Source organism: Diplotaxodon limnothrissa, linkage group LG22, assembly GCF_057381915.1.
Source record: "Diplotaxodon limnothrissa isolate DT_005_m linkage group LG22, D_limnothrissa_male_GT1.1, whole genome shotgun sequence".
In the NCBI taxonomy this organism is placed as follows: Eukaryota; Metazoa; Chordata; class Actinopteri; order Cichliformes; family Cichlidae; genus Diplotaxodon; species Diplotaxodon limnothrissa.
The window spans coordinates 13,388,032-13,405,995 of record NC_140616.1 but is presented as its reverse complement, the minus strand read 5'-3'; the positions used below and the strand labels follow the sequence as shown (position 1 = coordinate 13,405,995).

The 17,964-nt window shown below is 39.6% G+C and overlaps 1 protein-coding gene across 1 annotated transcript; it reads right to left on the bottom strand.

Moving 5' to 3' along the window:
- Nucleotides 1–219: 219 nt before the first annotated feature.
- On the bottom strand, nt 220–12,235 carry scamp3 (secretory carrier membrane protein 3). The gene is made up of 9 exons (XM_085345867.1): nt 11,897–12,235; nt 11,575–11,655; nt 7,037–7,156; nt 6,582–6,702; nt 4,760–4,888; nt 3,310–3,475; nt 3,072–3,173; nt 2,796–2,913; nt 220–1,093 (listed from the first exon to the last, which is right to left on the bottom strand). Exons 1-9 carry the CDS (start codon nt 11,948–11,950, stop codon nt 944–946), a joined length of 1,041 nt encoding a protein of 346 aa, XP_085201993.1. The 5' UTR covers nt 11,951–12,235; the 3' UTR covers nt 220–943.
- Nucleotides 12,236–17,964: the final 5,729 nt, after the last annotated feature.

Genomic DNA, 17,964 nt, shown 5'->3' with positions numbered 1-17,964 from the left:
TCGTTTCTGGCCCACAGGCTACATGTTTGAGGCCTTATTAGGGATAAATCTAATAAAGTTTGAAGGTTAATGGTTGTATGAAAGGTCAGTTACTGACAGTGAAGCCCGGAACCTGCTTAAGGTTGGATTTTCCACTATTAAAATGCAGGTGATCATCATTATTATTATCGTTCCAACAGGATGAGGGAATAACGGCAGCAGTAGACTGTGAAAGCATGACAATATATTTTAATAAAACCAGGACAGTGACACAGTCATGATATTCACAAGCAGTACTGAAAGAACAGTGACAGATACCAGAACCAAACCAACACATGTTCATCATCATTACAGTACGAAAGGTTTTGGCAATACAGTAAACGGGCATTCTTGTTTGGCATAATAACAAAACAAACTGGTTAGTTTGCACTTAAGCTACAAAAAAGTAGTGCTGGCTAAAGTTGAGCAAATCAGTTACGGATCAAATGTAGCAATGGCAACATTTCTGTGTTCAGCCCCAGTCTTACACTTTGCATTTTAACTGTAAATGTGGAAAATGTCAAGGCTAGCAGAATCCAACTTGGCACACAGCTGTCATTTCATAGTAAAAGCATCGTCCCTCTATTCACTGAAGCATCACTTTTCATATAAATTCATACAGCATCTTCTTGTTTTTTTATTATATTTTCCATCTTTCGTTTTCTTGAATCAACACTTACAATGTGTCAATTCCTGTTTTGGTTTAATATAGGTAACTTTTCCTGTACGTCATAGGAAATTGGATAACCCCACATCTGTCTCATGCACGTGCTCTGAAATTAAGTAGGGGGTAATTATATAGACTCCACTTCCCTCCATCAAATTCTAATCACCTGTGGGGAAATAAATACCAAACTGAACCACCATCGAGCTCAAAGCTCCCCTCCTCCTCCTCGTCTTATCCAACCGTCTCTGTTCGTTCTCTCTATCGAGGAGCGGTGAAGGCCCCCTGGGCAGCGTTGGCAGCGGCGTTGGCAGTAGCCTGGCGTACCGCCTGATTGGACATGACTCCAGTGGCGAACTCAGCCTGGGCCTTCTGAAAGCTGGCATCGGTTTGCCTGTACAGACTGTGGATCTGGAGCGGGAAAGACAAGAGTACGCTGACACCTGATCCTTGCAGCAATTCATCATCTTATTATGCACGCTGTGAGGGTGAAAACGATACCCACAACCTGATATTGTGGCTATTCTTCAGGCTCTTTATCTACTGAATGCTTCGCGGTAGATGGACCACCTGGACTACGTGGTGAGACGACTGTGTTTACTTGAAGCTTGTTCTTGCTCTACACCTTTGACTCAAATTCAACCCACTTAATCTTTAGCTTTACAATCATAAAGCATACAATTTATTTTGTTTGAATGGATATTCATGTGACACTTTCAACATTTCAAATAGTGAAGTTGTAAGACTTTCATATTTTCCCTAGAAAGATGCACAGACCCTGGCTCAGGTGAAGTGTGCTGTCCACTGAGTGTTTAAAAGGCTGATTGTTGACCTGTTGTGCATCTCCTTATTTTCTGTCCTATATACTGTTACAGTGAAAGATTCTCATAGTAAACATATCCAAAGTTTTCACATCGTGGTGTATGTGCAATTAATCCCTGTGAGCTAAAAGCTCGAACTTTAGCATGTTTGTGATGTCACAGGGAAGGGATATCCCTAAAACGGTGATCTCAGCTATTGCTGCACAGAAGCCCAGCCCAGTATATGACATATAAGGGTTATTTTGAACTGGGAGTCATGTTAAGTTTGTCTATTAGAGTTCAAAAATGAAAGTAATGCCCTAACACTGAAACTCTCAGTTGTTTTCTTATGCACTACAACAAAATCCTGGTTTTGTGCAAGACACTTTCTGCTAGGGCTGTGCGATATGACCAAACTCTCATATCCCGATATAAGACATCTATCGTCCGATAACGATATAAATCACAAAAATTTCACATTTTCTGTAAATTCTGTGAATCTCGGGCAGCTCGACTTGCGTGAAGTGTTTCCAGCTGGGCATCGCGTACCTGGAGTCGAGTGTTTTAACCGATGTAGGAAACGATACATTTTTAGACATAAGTTGTAACGGCCGCCGTTTTCTTTGTGAGTATTTATTACACGGTGTGCTGCGGGGAAAAGCCCGTTCTGACGTTTGAGTCTAAGGTTTATTTTTTAGCACCTGGCGGCTCTTTTTTACTTCTCATCCGTAAATACTCTGCATCTTTCACGTGATTCACTTTATTTTGAAAAGTCTCAACAGGATCTTGAGCTTTAATGTGAAAGGTTTATGTGGAACATAAACGGACACGCGTTGGTTTTACAGTCGTTGTTGCTAACGACAACGCATAAAAACATTCGCTTGTCTGTAGTGTGGTTATATAAAATATAAGAGAAAGAGAGAACTTTAAGAAATTAATATAGCCACTACAGTGACCAACAAAACCATGAAAAAAATATTGCCGTAAACAGTTTATTTTGCGACACCACGAAACAAACGATAGCGTAAATGAAACGAAAAATGTTTTTATATCGTCATCCGATATATATCGTTATATCGAACAGCCCTAGTTTCTGCTTTCAGAAACCAAGATGCTGTGGCATTAAAACACTTTATCCTGATATAATCACATATAAAAAGATATAAATAACTCACTGCTATGCTAATACCCTGACTCAGTGTGGGGAACAATCCTGTGCTTTTGTTCCAACGACAAATCTGAACATCTGCTGATAAAAATAAGAGCCTTGATTTGAAGTTCTTTATGAGACATGAAAATATGAGCAAATGTACCCTTTTCAGCATGATGACCCCCATAACGGTTTCTGCAGTAAAGAGAGCGGCATTGATCATCATGATCACACCGACACCGATGTGGGGGCTCAGAGCTGAAAGGCTCACAATCCAACCACTGAAGGACAGAGAGAGACACACAAAGATCAAATATACAAGGACGCATACTGTGAAAATAGGAAATAGTCAGGAAATATAAATATTTCACAAGTAACTGGTGGTTGCTAGGAGGTTTTCGACTGGGCTAACACAGAGATATTTGTTTAGGAACCTTACCTGAACCCCCATCCAGGGATGCCGATGGTCATGATGATAAAGACGATCACTTGGGCAAAGAAAACGAAGAAGAAAGCAAAGAAGTTGAAAGAGCTGTCACTCCTAGAAGAGGGAACAATATAATTACTAAGGTGACTGCACAGTAACTAACAACTCAGTGTAATTTATGCGACTGTACTGAGCAAAAACCCAAAAGGAAAACGACTCAAAACGTCTTCACCAAGACGGAGGTACACACCTGAAGGCTTTGTACATGGGTCGATACCAGCAGATAAAGGAGCAGGGAGTGAAAAGTAGGACCCACAGGATGGCGAGGCCGAGACCAACACCAACACCACCGGACTGGTTGATGCAGAACAGGGCCAGGGAAGAGATCAGGTTGAAGACCAGTGTGCCTGTGCAGACTAGACATAGATAGGCTATGACTAAAAAGGAAAAGAACTGCAGCCTGACCGTAGGGATCAAAACCAAACCCATCCTTCTCCCTTTTGGCTCTGGCTGATGCAATATGATGCCATTTTCACTAAATCTGTTGTTGTCTGCTGCCTGGTCAAGATTTCAGAGTGTGACAGACCGTTTTTAAAATAGCTCTACACTGTTCTTTGCATGTTCACACAGGAACTGTATAATGCAATCTTAATAACACCTTCACAGTTTTACAGATCAGGCGTCCTCAAAATCTGATAATTCTGCAAAAATCTAAATGATAATTTTTAAAACAGCAGTCACAAGCTGTTTTTACAGGATATACACCCTGTAAAAGCTCAGTGACCCTGAACTGCATCTCTTAAGAAATGGATGGCTGTATGGAGAGACGGCAGGAGAGTCTGAAGTAGATCCTGCAGGTTTCAGGGCAAGCACTTTGGTACCTTCCAGCCAAAGTCACATGCACATAAATGCCACAATGCAAGGACTCTTAGCAGCGGTTTTAATGCTGCGGCTGGCTGATTAACGTACATGCTACATTTGACTTTGATCATACCCACTTTGATTTCAAGCGGACCAAACCAAATCAGGTCAGTTCAGTTTAATTATTCTGTCAGTGTAAAGAAGTTTAACTACACATTAATCCCTGAGATATCTTAAAATGAGAAAAAGAAGAAGAATTTCAACCGTACATCTCAGTTTTTCCAGATGGCAAAGAATTGCAGCTGTAGTACATTATAGAAATCTGTCAGCACAACTCAGTTGTCCAAATTTCATTTCAACATTCACTTTCTCTCTCACTTTCAAAATCAGTGTCAGGTTTAACTTTCATTCATGCCCTAAAAACTTGTGGACATGCAAACAACCCTGAAAACATTAAAGCCTCCTCTTACATTTTTTCCTGGGATAATCTAAGTGACAAGGTGTGGAGAAATTCTACAGTTTCTCTGTGAAGAAATCAACGAGAACTTGTGCAAGTTTAACCAGCTGGATTGGTTGTTGTGCAGACGCTCCGTGTAAGTGTCCCAGAGTCTTCAATCTAACAGTGAAGTGCAAGTCTTTGTACAAATATTCAAGCTCTACTGCCAGACAGTGCAGGAGGAGGCACGCATGCACGAGCTAGCGTTTACTGCCTCTAACTAGCAAGTCTTAAGTGTTAAAACAAGATTCCCTTCACGCTAAAAAAAACTTCATTATGATGTTAAATTCTAACACTGATGCCTCAAATTAATAATAAACTGTTAAAAGTTGCAGAAACTCACACAACCAGAAGTAGTACATGATGGTGACCGTGCGCTGGAACCGCTGGCTGATCTCCACATTGATGTCCTGATAGAAGCAGGGACCCACAGGGCAGAAGGAAGGCAGCGGGGGCCAGTTATTCTGCCGCGCTGAAGAAGAAAAAAGTCAAAAACACTTTGGTGTTACTGGGATGTCATCAGTTTATTTCCTTTATTTATATATAAACACATCACTCCAGTTTTAGCAAATTTACGCTGACTCCCTGTTCATTATCGGATTGATTTTAAGATTCTTTTACTTTCTTTCAAAGTTTGAAATGATATGGCGCCCAGTTATTTAAGCAAACTCCTCAACATAACTGAGATAGTCTAGCCAGATCCTCTCAGTACAACCAAGGTCTCAACTGAAGCATAAAAGAAGATCGGGCCTTCGCAGTTGCAGCACCTAGACTTTGGAATAACTTGCCAGACAGATATTCATACTTCAGTCTATTCTTTTAAATCGCGTCTTTAACCTCACTTTTTTATATTGGTTTTTATTTCTAGTTCAGTTTGAATACCATCAGGCTTGTTTTATGGTTGCTACATTTGTTTTGTTTTTATGTTAATACTTTCTCATTGCCTCATCTTATTCATCTGCATTTGTTTTTAAATTGTTTTCTCTTGTTCTTAACTAATTGTGAAGCATTTTGGTCAACTTTGTTGCTTTTAAATGTGCAATAGAAATACATTTGATTTGATTCATTTAAGTTCATTAAACCTTATCATATTTATATTACAGGAGGTTTGTACTTGTTTTTGTGCAAACTCTAAAATAGTGCTCTGACAATTTTGGTCATATCGTGACAAAATCCAATCACCACCTCTCACTGGACCTCCTGTGGATCAGCAGACTAATTAGCAAAGTAACTTTTCTATATTTTTTATAGCAGTGCAAAACTTTAGGTCCCCCTTTCATCCACAGCCACTTTAAGGCTTTCTCTGTGGCCTCAGTGATCTTGCGAATGGCTCGTCTCCTCTTCTCTCCTATGATGCCATCCACAGTGCAGGCCCTGCAGAACGACTGCCCCATGAAACCTCTGCACCCAAGCTCAACAGGGAAACACTTTCCCCTCCCACCCTGCTTCTGGCCATTCTTGTCCAGGCCATCAATCCTCTCCCTTTTTCTTGAAAAGAGTACTGTAAGCTCCAACATTGCAATGTCCTTTGTTGCTCCTGACACCAGCACAATGTCGTGCCTCAGGGCAGTTCTTTTTTTATGTGCAGAGGGAACTTCAGCTACTATCAGCTGCCTTAGGTGTTCTGCTGGATTTTTCTCCCACTTTTATGAAGCAGATGGTGGTTAGCTAGTGTTGTCACCAGATACTTTATATAGAGTAACCAGTTATCCTGCTCCATTGCACATATAAGCCTGGAAATGTGTTATACTCATGTTGTTATTATCCGTTTATCTACTCTGTTGAGTTCCACAAAGCAATGAAAAAAACTGGAGCACAATTCCTTGTATCTGTGCACATACTTGATCAATAAAGCTGATTCTGAAAAATTTAATGTGTCTGGCTTCTTTGATTTGTGAAGCTGTGGGTGCAAAAAAAATTGCAAACAAAAATTGTGATTAAAAATCTGCCAAATCTAAACCGAGCCCTGTAAACTCCAGGGTAATGTAACTTGGAAAATCAAAGGAGGAACTTAAAATGTTGAAATGTAACATATTTTTCAATACTCCCGTACACAGTAAGAAATAAAAGATAAAGTTGGACGAGGATCTTTTAGATCTAAAGGTTTAAAGTTCTCTCACTTGTCTACATTAACTCCCCATCCCATCATCCCCTCTATGTCTTACAGGCTCCTGGTCCAACGCTGTGTGCCGCAAGCTCCCGCTCTCTCCTCTCCAGCTCCTGGGCTTTCTTCTCCAGCTCCTCCTGCTTCTTCATCAGCTCTGCTGTGGCAGCATTCACAACAGGCTAGCACAGAAAGAATGAGGCATCAGAACTCTATGTCAAAGTTATTCTGCATAATCATGTATACAGGTCCCAAAGTTGCTCCAATGGTTGTGCTTAGGTATATTACTGGTTCAAGTGAGTCATTCAGACTGGTCTTTCAGCACGCAGATATACACAGCAGGAATTAGTGCAACGCTTCATTTTAATAGCCATAAAAACACTTACATGGCACTAAAGGGCATCTAACAAAACTTTTAGTACAATCCTGTTTTATACATCCAGCAGCCCCTGAACGTTCTGATGGTAAGCTGATACAAAATCACAGTGAAGAGGGTCTTTACTGTAGGGTGTATACCTGGGAGTTGTAGGAGCCATAGTTGCGAGGCTCGGTAGGTGTTGTCCTGCTAGGCGGGGTCTGCACAGGTGGAGATGGAGCAGGTGCAGATGGAGGAGTGGCTTCATATGGTGGAGGAGGCTGTAGCATGGTTAAAAAACAAAAACTGACATCATACATCAGTCAGACGAAAAAAATGTGGTCACAAAAACATGATTCCAAGAACTAAGAATTAGAGTATTAATTGTTAATTAATTAAAAGTATTATTGTATAACATATACAGATCATACACATTTTAAAACAATACAAAAAAGTAAAATAAGACATTTCTCTCCACAACTAATATCTCACAATCTTTTCACAACACATGATTATTAAACAATCATTAACAGCTATGCACTTTTGAGACAAAGTTCACAAGCTTGAACATTTCTAAAAACTAAAGGAAATCAATCCACTTTTTGTGAACTGATCTTTCTAGATATCTGAGCACAGAACTTCAGATAACAGCATTTAGACCTCTTCATTCTAATAGCGAAAAGCCTTTTATCCCATATCACACACACAGCTAGAGCAGACAAAAAATATTTATCATGATATACATTTGAAAATTTGCGATAAAGATATAACTGACGATATAATTGACACTAGACAAAATACTTTACAACTCCACAACTTTATTAGTGCAACAAAAAAAAAAAAATAAATCAATATATTTTCACTTAAACAAGCAGCTGTTTTTTATGTGCATTAAAGTTACATAAAAATTTAACAGTGCAAATGCAAATTCCTTGCTGACAGTTTAAGCAAAAGGCATTTCCAGTGGAAATTGGCCAACATATCCTCAACATAACCATGTATAATATCCACAAAACTTAAAAAGAGGTTATACACACACAAAACGGTAATATTATGTTGAAGCACAGTACGTATTACTCCGCGAGGCTCCTGCCTACAATAGCCGTAATGCTCCGACAATCCATCAAGCGATGCGGCTTCGTAGCTTAGCAAAGTCGTACTAAAACATTTGACAGATTTTCGAGCGCCGTGTACCATATAAAATCGTTTCGAGGTCATAAACACAACCAGAATTCATGCATAAGGGGCACTGTCGATTTTCAGAATAAAAGGATTAAGTGTGCCGTATTTTCCAAAAAACACGGTAATAACGACGGCCCGCTAGCATGCGCTACCAAAAATAGTGCTTTGTTGTGTCTCTGATAGACGAAAGCTAAACCAGTTCCACACCACTGAAGTTGCAGCATTTTTACAAACGAATTCTGGTTCATCTGTTTCATTTAACGATCCACTTTCGCTCTTCTCATTCTCCGTTGCAGCCATGTGCGTATGAAAACAAAGGCACTGCGCATGCGCGTTTCACCCATATTCTATCGTGATATTTCATTTTCTTATCGTTGCCCAACATTATACCGGTATTACCGTAAACGTTATATGGCCCAGCCCTACACCAGTGTTGGTCAAGTTACTTGAAAAAAGTAATCAGTAACTAATTACCGATTACATCCCCAAAAAAGTAATCCAGTTACTTTACTGATTACTTATTTTCAAAAGTAATTAGTTACTTAGTTACTTTTTAAAAACATGATTTACAACCTGAATAGGTGATAAAGCGATAGATCTTTCAGCCCAATTCTACTTTTTCTACAATCAATCATACAAAATGTAATCAAATGGAAAAGTCTCCTTTTTTGAAACTTGTTTTATTAGTTTTAATCTTTTAACTTTATGCATCAAGCAAAAATTTAATTATATGCAACATTCTCTGACTGGAAGAAATTTGTTTAACATTTAAACTTATTTTCTGCACATTCCAGCACATAAAATATATATTTTTTTGTGTTTACACTCAGTCTTTCAAATAGATGCAAGTAAAACACAGCAGAAAATAAATAACATCAAAGACTCGGCGGTCCTGTTGCTCTATTTTCACCTGTAAAGCAGGAGTAGAGTAGGCAGAGGTTTACCCTGGTGCAGGTGTGCCACAGCGGTCAGTGGAAGAATCCGCGAGTTTCTCTGTGAGTTTCCCATTACGTGGTAGCGCACTCGGTGCTTGCTCAGAAGTTTAGGGTTTTTTTTTTCCACTTTAAAAATAAGTTTTCTTCCCACGCACAACGGACGCTAATGTTTTTGTCACTTTTTATGGAATCAAACTCATACTCTCTCCCGCACTCAACATATGATCCGTTGTTGATCTGCACACAACTGTTGTCACGAACGTCGCACTCGCTTACGTCACTGTCGTGAAACAGTAACGCGTTACTGCCCATCTCTGCCCTACACACAGCAATATCCTGGGGATTTCTGGTTTAAGTCATTTCTTTGAATTGCTTTTCTGGACGATAAAGTTAAGATTCCAAACAGGTATTTTATTTTGAAGATTCCACATGGGGAATTCCATCCACCCTCCGATTTCTAGAGTGCACAGCTAATCTCAGTAAATCTAAGCTTCCTCATTCCCTGCATGGAGATTTGCATATAAAGGTAAAAATTGGACCAAAAGTAGAAAAGTCCATCATCAAAGCAGACATTTTTTCCCAAAAATCTACTGTATAGGAATTTATTTAATTTATTTTTAAATAACAGCATTTTTGATCCATCCATCAATTTTCTTCTGCTTATTCAGTTCAGAGTTGCAGGGAGGCTGGAGCCTATCCCAGCTGCCAAAATATATAGGACGGTGTGTTGGACCCCTGTGACATCCCACTCCTGCTTTTTTCCACACAAATCAAACCATATCTGATGAAAAGAACTTAAAATATTTGCTCACTTTGGTTCACAATAGAGTTTTTAAATGGACTCAAAAAGACCCCAGCGGTGTACGCATATGTGTCGGTTTGCAACATTAAGCAGGAAGTGGCCCATCTGTGTGGCAAATGTGACCCAAATGTCATGGACGCTTATGGGAGGTTATTTCCCATCATTTAACAATATAGACTTTATTGTCATGTAATTTATTTGTAAATGTTCCATAATTAGGAATCTTATTTTGACATTCTTCAGTTATATCAGTCTAAAAATTGATTGAGTATACAGTTAAAAAATGATTATTATTGATGTAATAATCACAGATTCAAATCAGGATTCTCTGATTTCCATGCCTCTCTATCAGAAATGCTTCTGCTCTGCATTTCAGGATAATCAGGGTTACACGAGGGTGCAATCCACATACAACTGTAAATATTGTTGTGAGAAAGTATGCAGCTTGTGAGCTCTGCTACAAGTGCTACATAAACAAGTCCAAGTTTAGTTCCTGTTGCTGCAGAGTTTGCTAGTATCAAAGACAGACAGGAAGTACTCATGAACTCAAGGTGTTTCCTAGCAATCTCTCTAATATTCTTGGGTTCTTAGTTTACAGTATAAAGTCCTTTGCGATGACTGCTGTATACAGTTGTCTTCAGACGTACACAGTCATCCTGGGCATTAATCTCATGAAATTTTAAGTCTTTTAATGTTTTTTTTAAACTGTTCTTTTTCCAGAGTGGAATGACTGTGCAGCATACACATTTAATCACTTTAAAAAAACAAGAATTGGGTGCGCTAGTTTGAATTATTTTAGATTTTCTCTCATCCATACAGGCTCAAATATACTTAAATCTTTTAATGTGATCCTGAAGATTAAACAGTTTCTTTTAGCTTGTCAGGTCCAACACCTATTAACCTATTAACTTCTCATTAGAGGTCGTGATTGACTAAGCTAGTAGATTCTTTTTGCCAGCTACCTTTAAGCCTAGTCTTAAGACTAGGCTTAAAGGTAGCTCCACTAATATTTCACCGAATATTAGTGGAGCTGTATGTACATATTTGAGCCTGTGGATTAGAGAAAAACCAAAAACAAATTCAAACGTATGTACCCAATTGTTGTTTTTTTAAAGTCATTAAGGATATATGCTGTATAATCATTCTACCCTTGAAAAAGAGCAACTCAAAGAAATCATTAAAAGCCCCCAAATTATCAAGACCAGTGTGTGTAAACGTCTTCATTTAGAGCTGAGCGGACTCGAGCTGTGTCCTCTAACACACTGTCTGCACTGTATATGAAGAATATCAGCTGATACACAGTCTTCAGTCTTGTGTAATATTATAATATTGTTAATAAAATGTATAATTAATAGTGTGTAATAAAACAGTTAACATGTGAGTAGTTTCGCAACATAATCCTGAGGTCTCCTTCTGCTTTCAGGCCTCTGAATCACCACAAATCCAGGCCCAGTGATTCAAACTGAATAAAAAGAGTGAAGTGAAACAGAACGGCCTCACTATGAGGACATCAAAGTGACTCTGCAGCGACTTACAAAAAGGAATAAAATTAACCATTATTCACAAGAACAACTGCGCTTTCCTAAGGATAACATCTCAGAGCTCGGGGTTATCTGTGCCAGCATGCTTTCTTAAATATTTCATACCAACTCAGGCTGGTCAACCTGCTGCAAACCAGAAGCCAGATGCTTCAAAATACACAGGAAGCAGGAGAGACAGTGGATCTCTGTCTTCTTTGAAACAAAAGCACAAAAAAATGGTTAAATATAATAATGCTCACCGCAGTTGTATTATCAAATGGGTTGTAAAGGTCCAGTGTGGCATATCCTGTGTTGCTGCTGTGTTGAGTCACTGCAGGGTCCTAGCAGACAGGACAAAGACAGAGTAATTCAGCATAAATAAATCCTCATTTTTTCATGTGCTCGCTGTTAATAAGAGCTACAAGTGGGCGAACACTGAGGAGGATCTGGCAGGCCCTGAAATAAGTCACATGAGCAACAACACGCCTGCTATTACACGGAGCCAACACCGGCCACTTTCATCCACCCACCCATCCATCCATCCATCACCCTGACGTTAGCTTCATGCCTAACATCTCTCACCTGGAAAGGGTTTTGGTCCTCCATCGGTTCTGGGAAGCTCGTGTATTTTGACATCTCACTAGCGGCTAGCTTGAAGAAGCCACCGCGTACTCGCTGATGTCAGCGCTGGAGCAAAAAAAGAGAAGAAAAAAAAATCCCTGCGTTTGTTTCCGTTTCAAAAACGAAAGAACAGGCAGGGTGTGCTCGTTTTTAATCGATGTAAACTATCTCCCCGCCCCTCTGGCTCTCATCTCAACTGTCACGGCTCTGGGTTTCACACGGGTCGATGGGTGTATTCACCGGAGCTTTCTCTAATCCGGGGCCGGCTGTCAGTGTCCGGTTTGCGGCTGTGGGCCGAGCGAAGCCGTTAGTTTTTCTGGGAGGAAAAGGATCCGCGGTACAGGAAGTAAACAGCCGAAAGCTGGCCATGTGACTGCTGCTGCAGCGGAAACACGTGGGTTCTGTCGCGGCTGAGATAATCAGGTGTACACTGGATAGCATATTATATTTGTTTATATTTAAGTGTACTGCTGTGTTTGGATAATGAGCGGTGGAACTCCTGCACAAAGAGTTGATCTTCAGTGGGCCAGACAAACTAAAGCTGTTTCCTAATGACCTACCCTTTTCGTTTATATCAAAGTGGTAATGTGTGGGGTAAGAGTGGCGGATGGGTTCAAAGTGGGGGTGGGATTACATCAGGGATCGACTCTGAGCCACTTGTTGTTTGTAGTGGTGATGGACAGGTTGGCTGATGAAGTCAGGCAGGAGTCTTTGTGGAGTATGATGTTTGCAGATGACAGTGCGATTTGAAGGCAGAGTAGGAAGCGGGTGGAAGAGAGGCTGGAAAAGGTGGAGGACAGAATACATACCTGGGATCATCCATCCAAAGTAATGGGCACCAGAGGCGGAGCCAGACATTTGAAACACCCGGGGCTTAGCCCAAAAGGATAGTATGCATGTGGGATTTTTTTTTTCCCTTGGGGGGGTAGAAATGACTGAAAGATTAATTGGCTCTGTTTTGAGTTTTGTTCAAAAAAGAATGACTTCATATAGGGAAAAATATATATCACATGTGCAGGACACCTTAAACTAGTTTTTTAATTAAGCAGCAAGGCAGAACAAAATCAGGGCTGTATCAAGACACGAGGACTAAACCCCAATTCAACCAGACCAAGAACTGATCCAGAATTAAAACAGGACTACAACAGTTCAAAATCAGGACTACTTGGGACTTAACCAAGACAGAACCAGAATCAGAACTAGATGATAGTAGCACTAAAAATCATCATAGACCTGCACTACATTTATTTTTTAATTTTACCAAAGTACAATATTTAGATTGAGAAAGGTTTTTATATAATTATTTAGCCTTGTTGTGCAAACAAGCCTGCATAACTTAATAAATATAGAATTTGAAAAATAACAAACCTAAAAAGAAACACTAGGTACGAGATACATGAGGACCTATGATACGGTGATACTTTTGGTAAACAACCATTTGACTAACATGTGTGTCTCACCTGCTCTTGTTCATCTCTGTTCTGTCCTCATTCTCCATCTCCCTCTCTGTTCCTCTCTCCCTCTTTGTGCTGACAATCATCAAATATACAGATATTTACAAACTCTTCAGATAAAAACACAAACACTTTTTAATTGTAACATCAAATCAGACTAAATGTTTATTTTTTTAGATTGATAAATATAAAAACATATTTGTTAACTTTAAGAGTAAAGAGAGAAATCGTCTGTATTTCTTAATTGCAAATGGCACCAAATTGTATTCAAAATTGAGCCACACTTATGGAGCTCCACAGTTCTTTTCCTGGTGTTTTGGTTGACATCTCTTGATTTTCCCATGTCACAGAAACAGGCTCTGTGTTTTGCCTTATATGCATCCACAGCTGTGCCACCTGTTTACTCACATGGACTCTACTAACCTATCAGAAGCTTCTTCAGCTCAGAATGGAATCCTCTGGAGTTTTCTTATTAATTAACAATAAACTTAGTGTACATGTACTCCTAAATTTGATGAAAGTGATAAAAAACAGAAAGCTCTGTCTCTCTTTATTGTGACATTTAACTAATTCAAAAGATATTTCAATATTTATCTAAAACAAAAGTTTACTCTAAATTGATGTTGTGCAGTAAAAATGTTTTATGTTTTCTCCCTAAAGTGTAAATATCTGGTTACAAATGTGAATATCCTGCTGTGTACTGAAATTCCTCTTGTTTTGCATACAAATATACTGAACAACATACAAAGCATAATATATAAAATAACATTTACCTGAGTTTTTCTTTGAAAGAACCCTCTAATGTCCATTCTTATATTTCAGTACATAACTGAAACCGATTTAGTCGGGGAGGGTAAGAACTGAAAATATGAAATAAACACACGTAAGCTAAGAATCTCTAAAAAAAAATAGCATTTGTTCGGCTTTTCATTTCGCCATTTGTTGATTCACTTGAAGAGCAAGTAACGTAATATTGGTCAAGTGATCAGTTTGATATCAATCTTTCGTGATGCACCGTCATATTTACATTATTTGTACGGTACGAATGATTTGCTTTGGTACCTGGTCAAACTTAAGCTCTCCTTAGTATGGCTGGCTCCGTTTCTCCAACAGCGCACTCACGGGCAGCAGCTGCCCCGCCCCCTCGCTCAGTCGCTTAGTGCCTGAGCTTGGATCATACCAATATCAGGGGGGGATTCACGCACAGTCGTAAATTCCCACAGTGTGCACTATGTGCTTCGAATATTGTGTGTACTTTTTGTTTTATACAGTTGTCAGCCAGGCATCTAACTATGAAAAAATTGCACTCCAAAATACCCCGGGCTTCTGACAAAACAACCCGGGCTTAAGCCCAGTAAGCCACCCCCACGCTCCGCCCCTGATGGGCACTACATAAGACAGTTGCTTCTTGGTTTGGTCTCTTGCACTTAACATAATTTACACCTTCTCTTTTCTCATGCACTCTCTTACAGTGATTTTCTGACTACATACACTATGATTAGTTTAGGTTCTTCTTTTATTTTGAAAAAAAAAATTAAAATGTGTTGTTAATTTAACACTTATTTGCATCTTCCTTTTTGTCATGGCTGTGCAGTCTGGTTATCAGAATCAGAATACTTTATTGATCCCTGGGGGAAATTATTTTTTGTTACAGTGCTCCATTTTAAACCAACATTAAGACAAGACAGACAATACGCTAACTAAGAATAGTACAATATATACATATATATACATACATACATACATAAGTCACTTATAAATAAATATTTGGAAAAGAAACATGTGTAGCTGTAGCAGCAAACAGTGTGTTAAGTGGATGCGTTGTACAGGGAGATGGCCACAGGCAGGAATGATTTCCTGTGTCGTTCAGTGGTGCTTTTCGGTAATCTCAGTCTCTCACTGAACGTGCTCCTGTGACTGACCAGCATGTCATGGAGTGGGTGGGAGGTGTTATCCAACATTGTCTTTATCTTGGACAGCATCCGCCTCTCCGACACCACCTTGAGGGAGTCCAGCTCCATCCCCACAACATTGCTGGCCTTACGGATCAGTTTATTAAGTCTGTTGGCATCTGCGACCCTCAGCCTGCTCCCCCAGCATGCAACAGCATAGAGGATCGCACTGGCCACAACAGACTCATAGAAAATCCTCAGCATTTTCTGGCAGATGTTGAAGGACCTCAGTCGCCTCAAAAAATAGAGACGACTCTGGCCCTTCCTGTAAAGTGCTGTGGTGTTTTTAGCCCAGTCCAGTTTATTGTCAATGTGTACTCCAAGGTATTTATAGTCCTCCACAATGTCAACACTGACCCCCTGGATTGAAACAGGGGTCAAGTGTTTCCTGGTCTTCCTGAAGTCCACGATCAGTTCCTTGGTCTTTGCCACGTTGAGCTGCAGATGATTCTGCTCACACCACGTGACAAAGGAGTCGACCACAGCCCGGTACTCTGTCTCATCATCCCTGCTGATGCATCCAACCACCGCAGAGTCATCAGAAAACTTCTGAAGATGGCATGTCTCTGTGCAGTGGCTGAAGTCTGTGGTGTAGAGGGTGAAGAGGAAGGGGGAGAGGACAGTCCCCTGTGGTGCCCCTGTGTTGCTGATCACCTTGTCAGACACACACTGTGGGAGACGTACATATTGTGGTCTTCCTGTCAGGTAATCAACAATCCAGGACACCAGAGAAGCATCCACCTGCATCGCTGCTAACTTATCACCCAGGAGGGTCGGCCTGATGGTGTTGAAAGCACTGGAAAAGTCAAAAAACATGACCCTCACAGTGCTCGCCGGCTGGTCCAGATGGGTGTAGACACGATTGAGCAGGTAGATGATGGCGTCCTCTGTTCCGAGACGAGGCTGATAAGCGAACTGAAGGGGATCCAGATGTGGTCTTACTATGGGTCGCAGCTGGTTAGTGATGTTGGTTAGACCTGGTCAGCCTGAAGTGAAGCCTGAAATTGGCTTTCAGTCAAATCCACTTAGGAATCAATCAAATGCCCGTTTACTCTATGCAGTGACACAATGGGCAGCTTTGTTAAAGTGACTGGCCCTAAATGGTAACTAATAATACTTTCTGGTACAGCACCCTATATAAAGGGGTTAAAGGTTGGATTATTTGCTTAATCTGACTTTTAAAAGAGTTAATGTTCTAAAAATCAGTAATAAAGAACATTGGACTTGCTCTATCTTAATAGAACTGGGGTTCATGTATACTGGTTTGACCTCTGACCCTGTGGTAATGAGCTGCATATTGTTTATTAACTTAATATAATTTAAAATAATTGTTAGCCATGTTTACTTTTCTTTAAAGTGGTAAAAACCTCTAAAAATATATTTTTGTGTCAAACACTCACAGGTAAGTCTTGTCAGTCTTTAGTATCTCACCCAGTTAGAAACCAGCACCAGTAGCAAAGGTTTAATCATTAACCTACAATTGCACAATTTTGCTCTTTTACAGATTATTAATGTGCTTTATTGATATTCTCTTGCAGATTTTTACTAAGCATAAATATAATATAAAATCTCTATAATGCAAAAATATATAGAGTGTCATGCTCTGCAGTTTTGTGGTGTTTTTGAGTTTTGAAATCTTAAGTTTTTGTTTTCAGGTTTGGGCTGCTGCTTATTCTATGGTTTTGATTTATGTTTTCTATTAGATTTATCATTCTAATAAGAGCTATACATTCATCATATTAGTGGTTCATTTTTAGTTTGTGATCGTTCCGTTCCTTTTAAAGATGCTTTACCGTTCCAGTTTTGAATTCTTGTTTTTTTCAATTTTTTTCCAGCCAGCTTTGGAAGGTGTTTGCGTTTTGAATGTGGGCCCTTTTTTTTCTGGCCCACGTAGTTTTTTGGGTTTTTCTTTAAAGCTATAGTGAAAATAAACACTTGCCTTTTGTTCACTGATTCAGAGGAGGCAGATGTGTTATTCCACAACAAAAGAGATCTGTCCAGGAACCGTGACACTTTGTTCCTGATTTTCTGTTTGCTTTGAACCGTTTGTATTTTGTGTGTGCACACGCTGGCCAATAAAGGCTCTCTTTTTGTTTACCTTGCTTGCCTGTGTATCTTACACTTTGCTCTTCTCCTCAGTGTTGATCACAGTGAGACCATTTGGAATGAGCTTAATTGAAATTTTGAGTTTAACAGCTAAAACCTAGAGACCATCAAAGGTAGAAGCACAGTTTTTATGCAGACTGGTCAAAAACATTTTGAAAAATGCCCGGTGATGGCTTCTGAGCCCCCTTTAAAATTATTAACCAAAATACTTCATCCATGAATCTTTCTGTGCTGTTATGAAATTTCAGCTGCATGCTAAAAATTGTGCAAAATAAACCCTTACATCAATGGCTCATCTCAGTCTCTGATACTATTTTTGCTAACCTGAACTTCTCCTTTGATGATAAAAAGGCAATTACCTGTTCCTCCATTAGATGTCACTCTTGCACACAGCTGATCTCAGCTGAATGTGATTCACAAGGCAGATTTAACCTCAGTTACCTTTTTTTAAAGAGCTGGGACAAAGAAAAACTTCTTACACTTTTTTTTTTTTGCTTTCTTCAGAGTTTCTTACAGG

Bases quoted from the DNA above. Each gene is read 5' to 3' on its own strand.
- scamp3 (XM_085345867.1), bottom strand. From the start codon at position 11,950: ATGTCAAAATACACGAGCTTCCCAGAACCGATGGAGGACCAAAACCCT. The intron at 11,656-11,896 runs GTGAGAGATGTT...CCTGTCTGCTAG, and splicing joins AGGACCAAAACCCTTTCCAG to GACCCTGCAGTGACTCAACA. The intron at 2,914-3,071 runs GTAAGGTTCCTA...TCTGTCCTTCAG, and splicing joins ATCCCTGGATGGGGGTTCAG to TGGTTGGATTGTGAGCCTTT.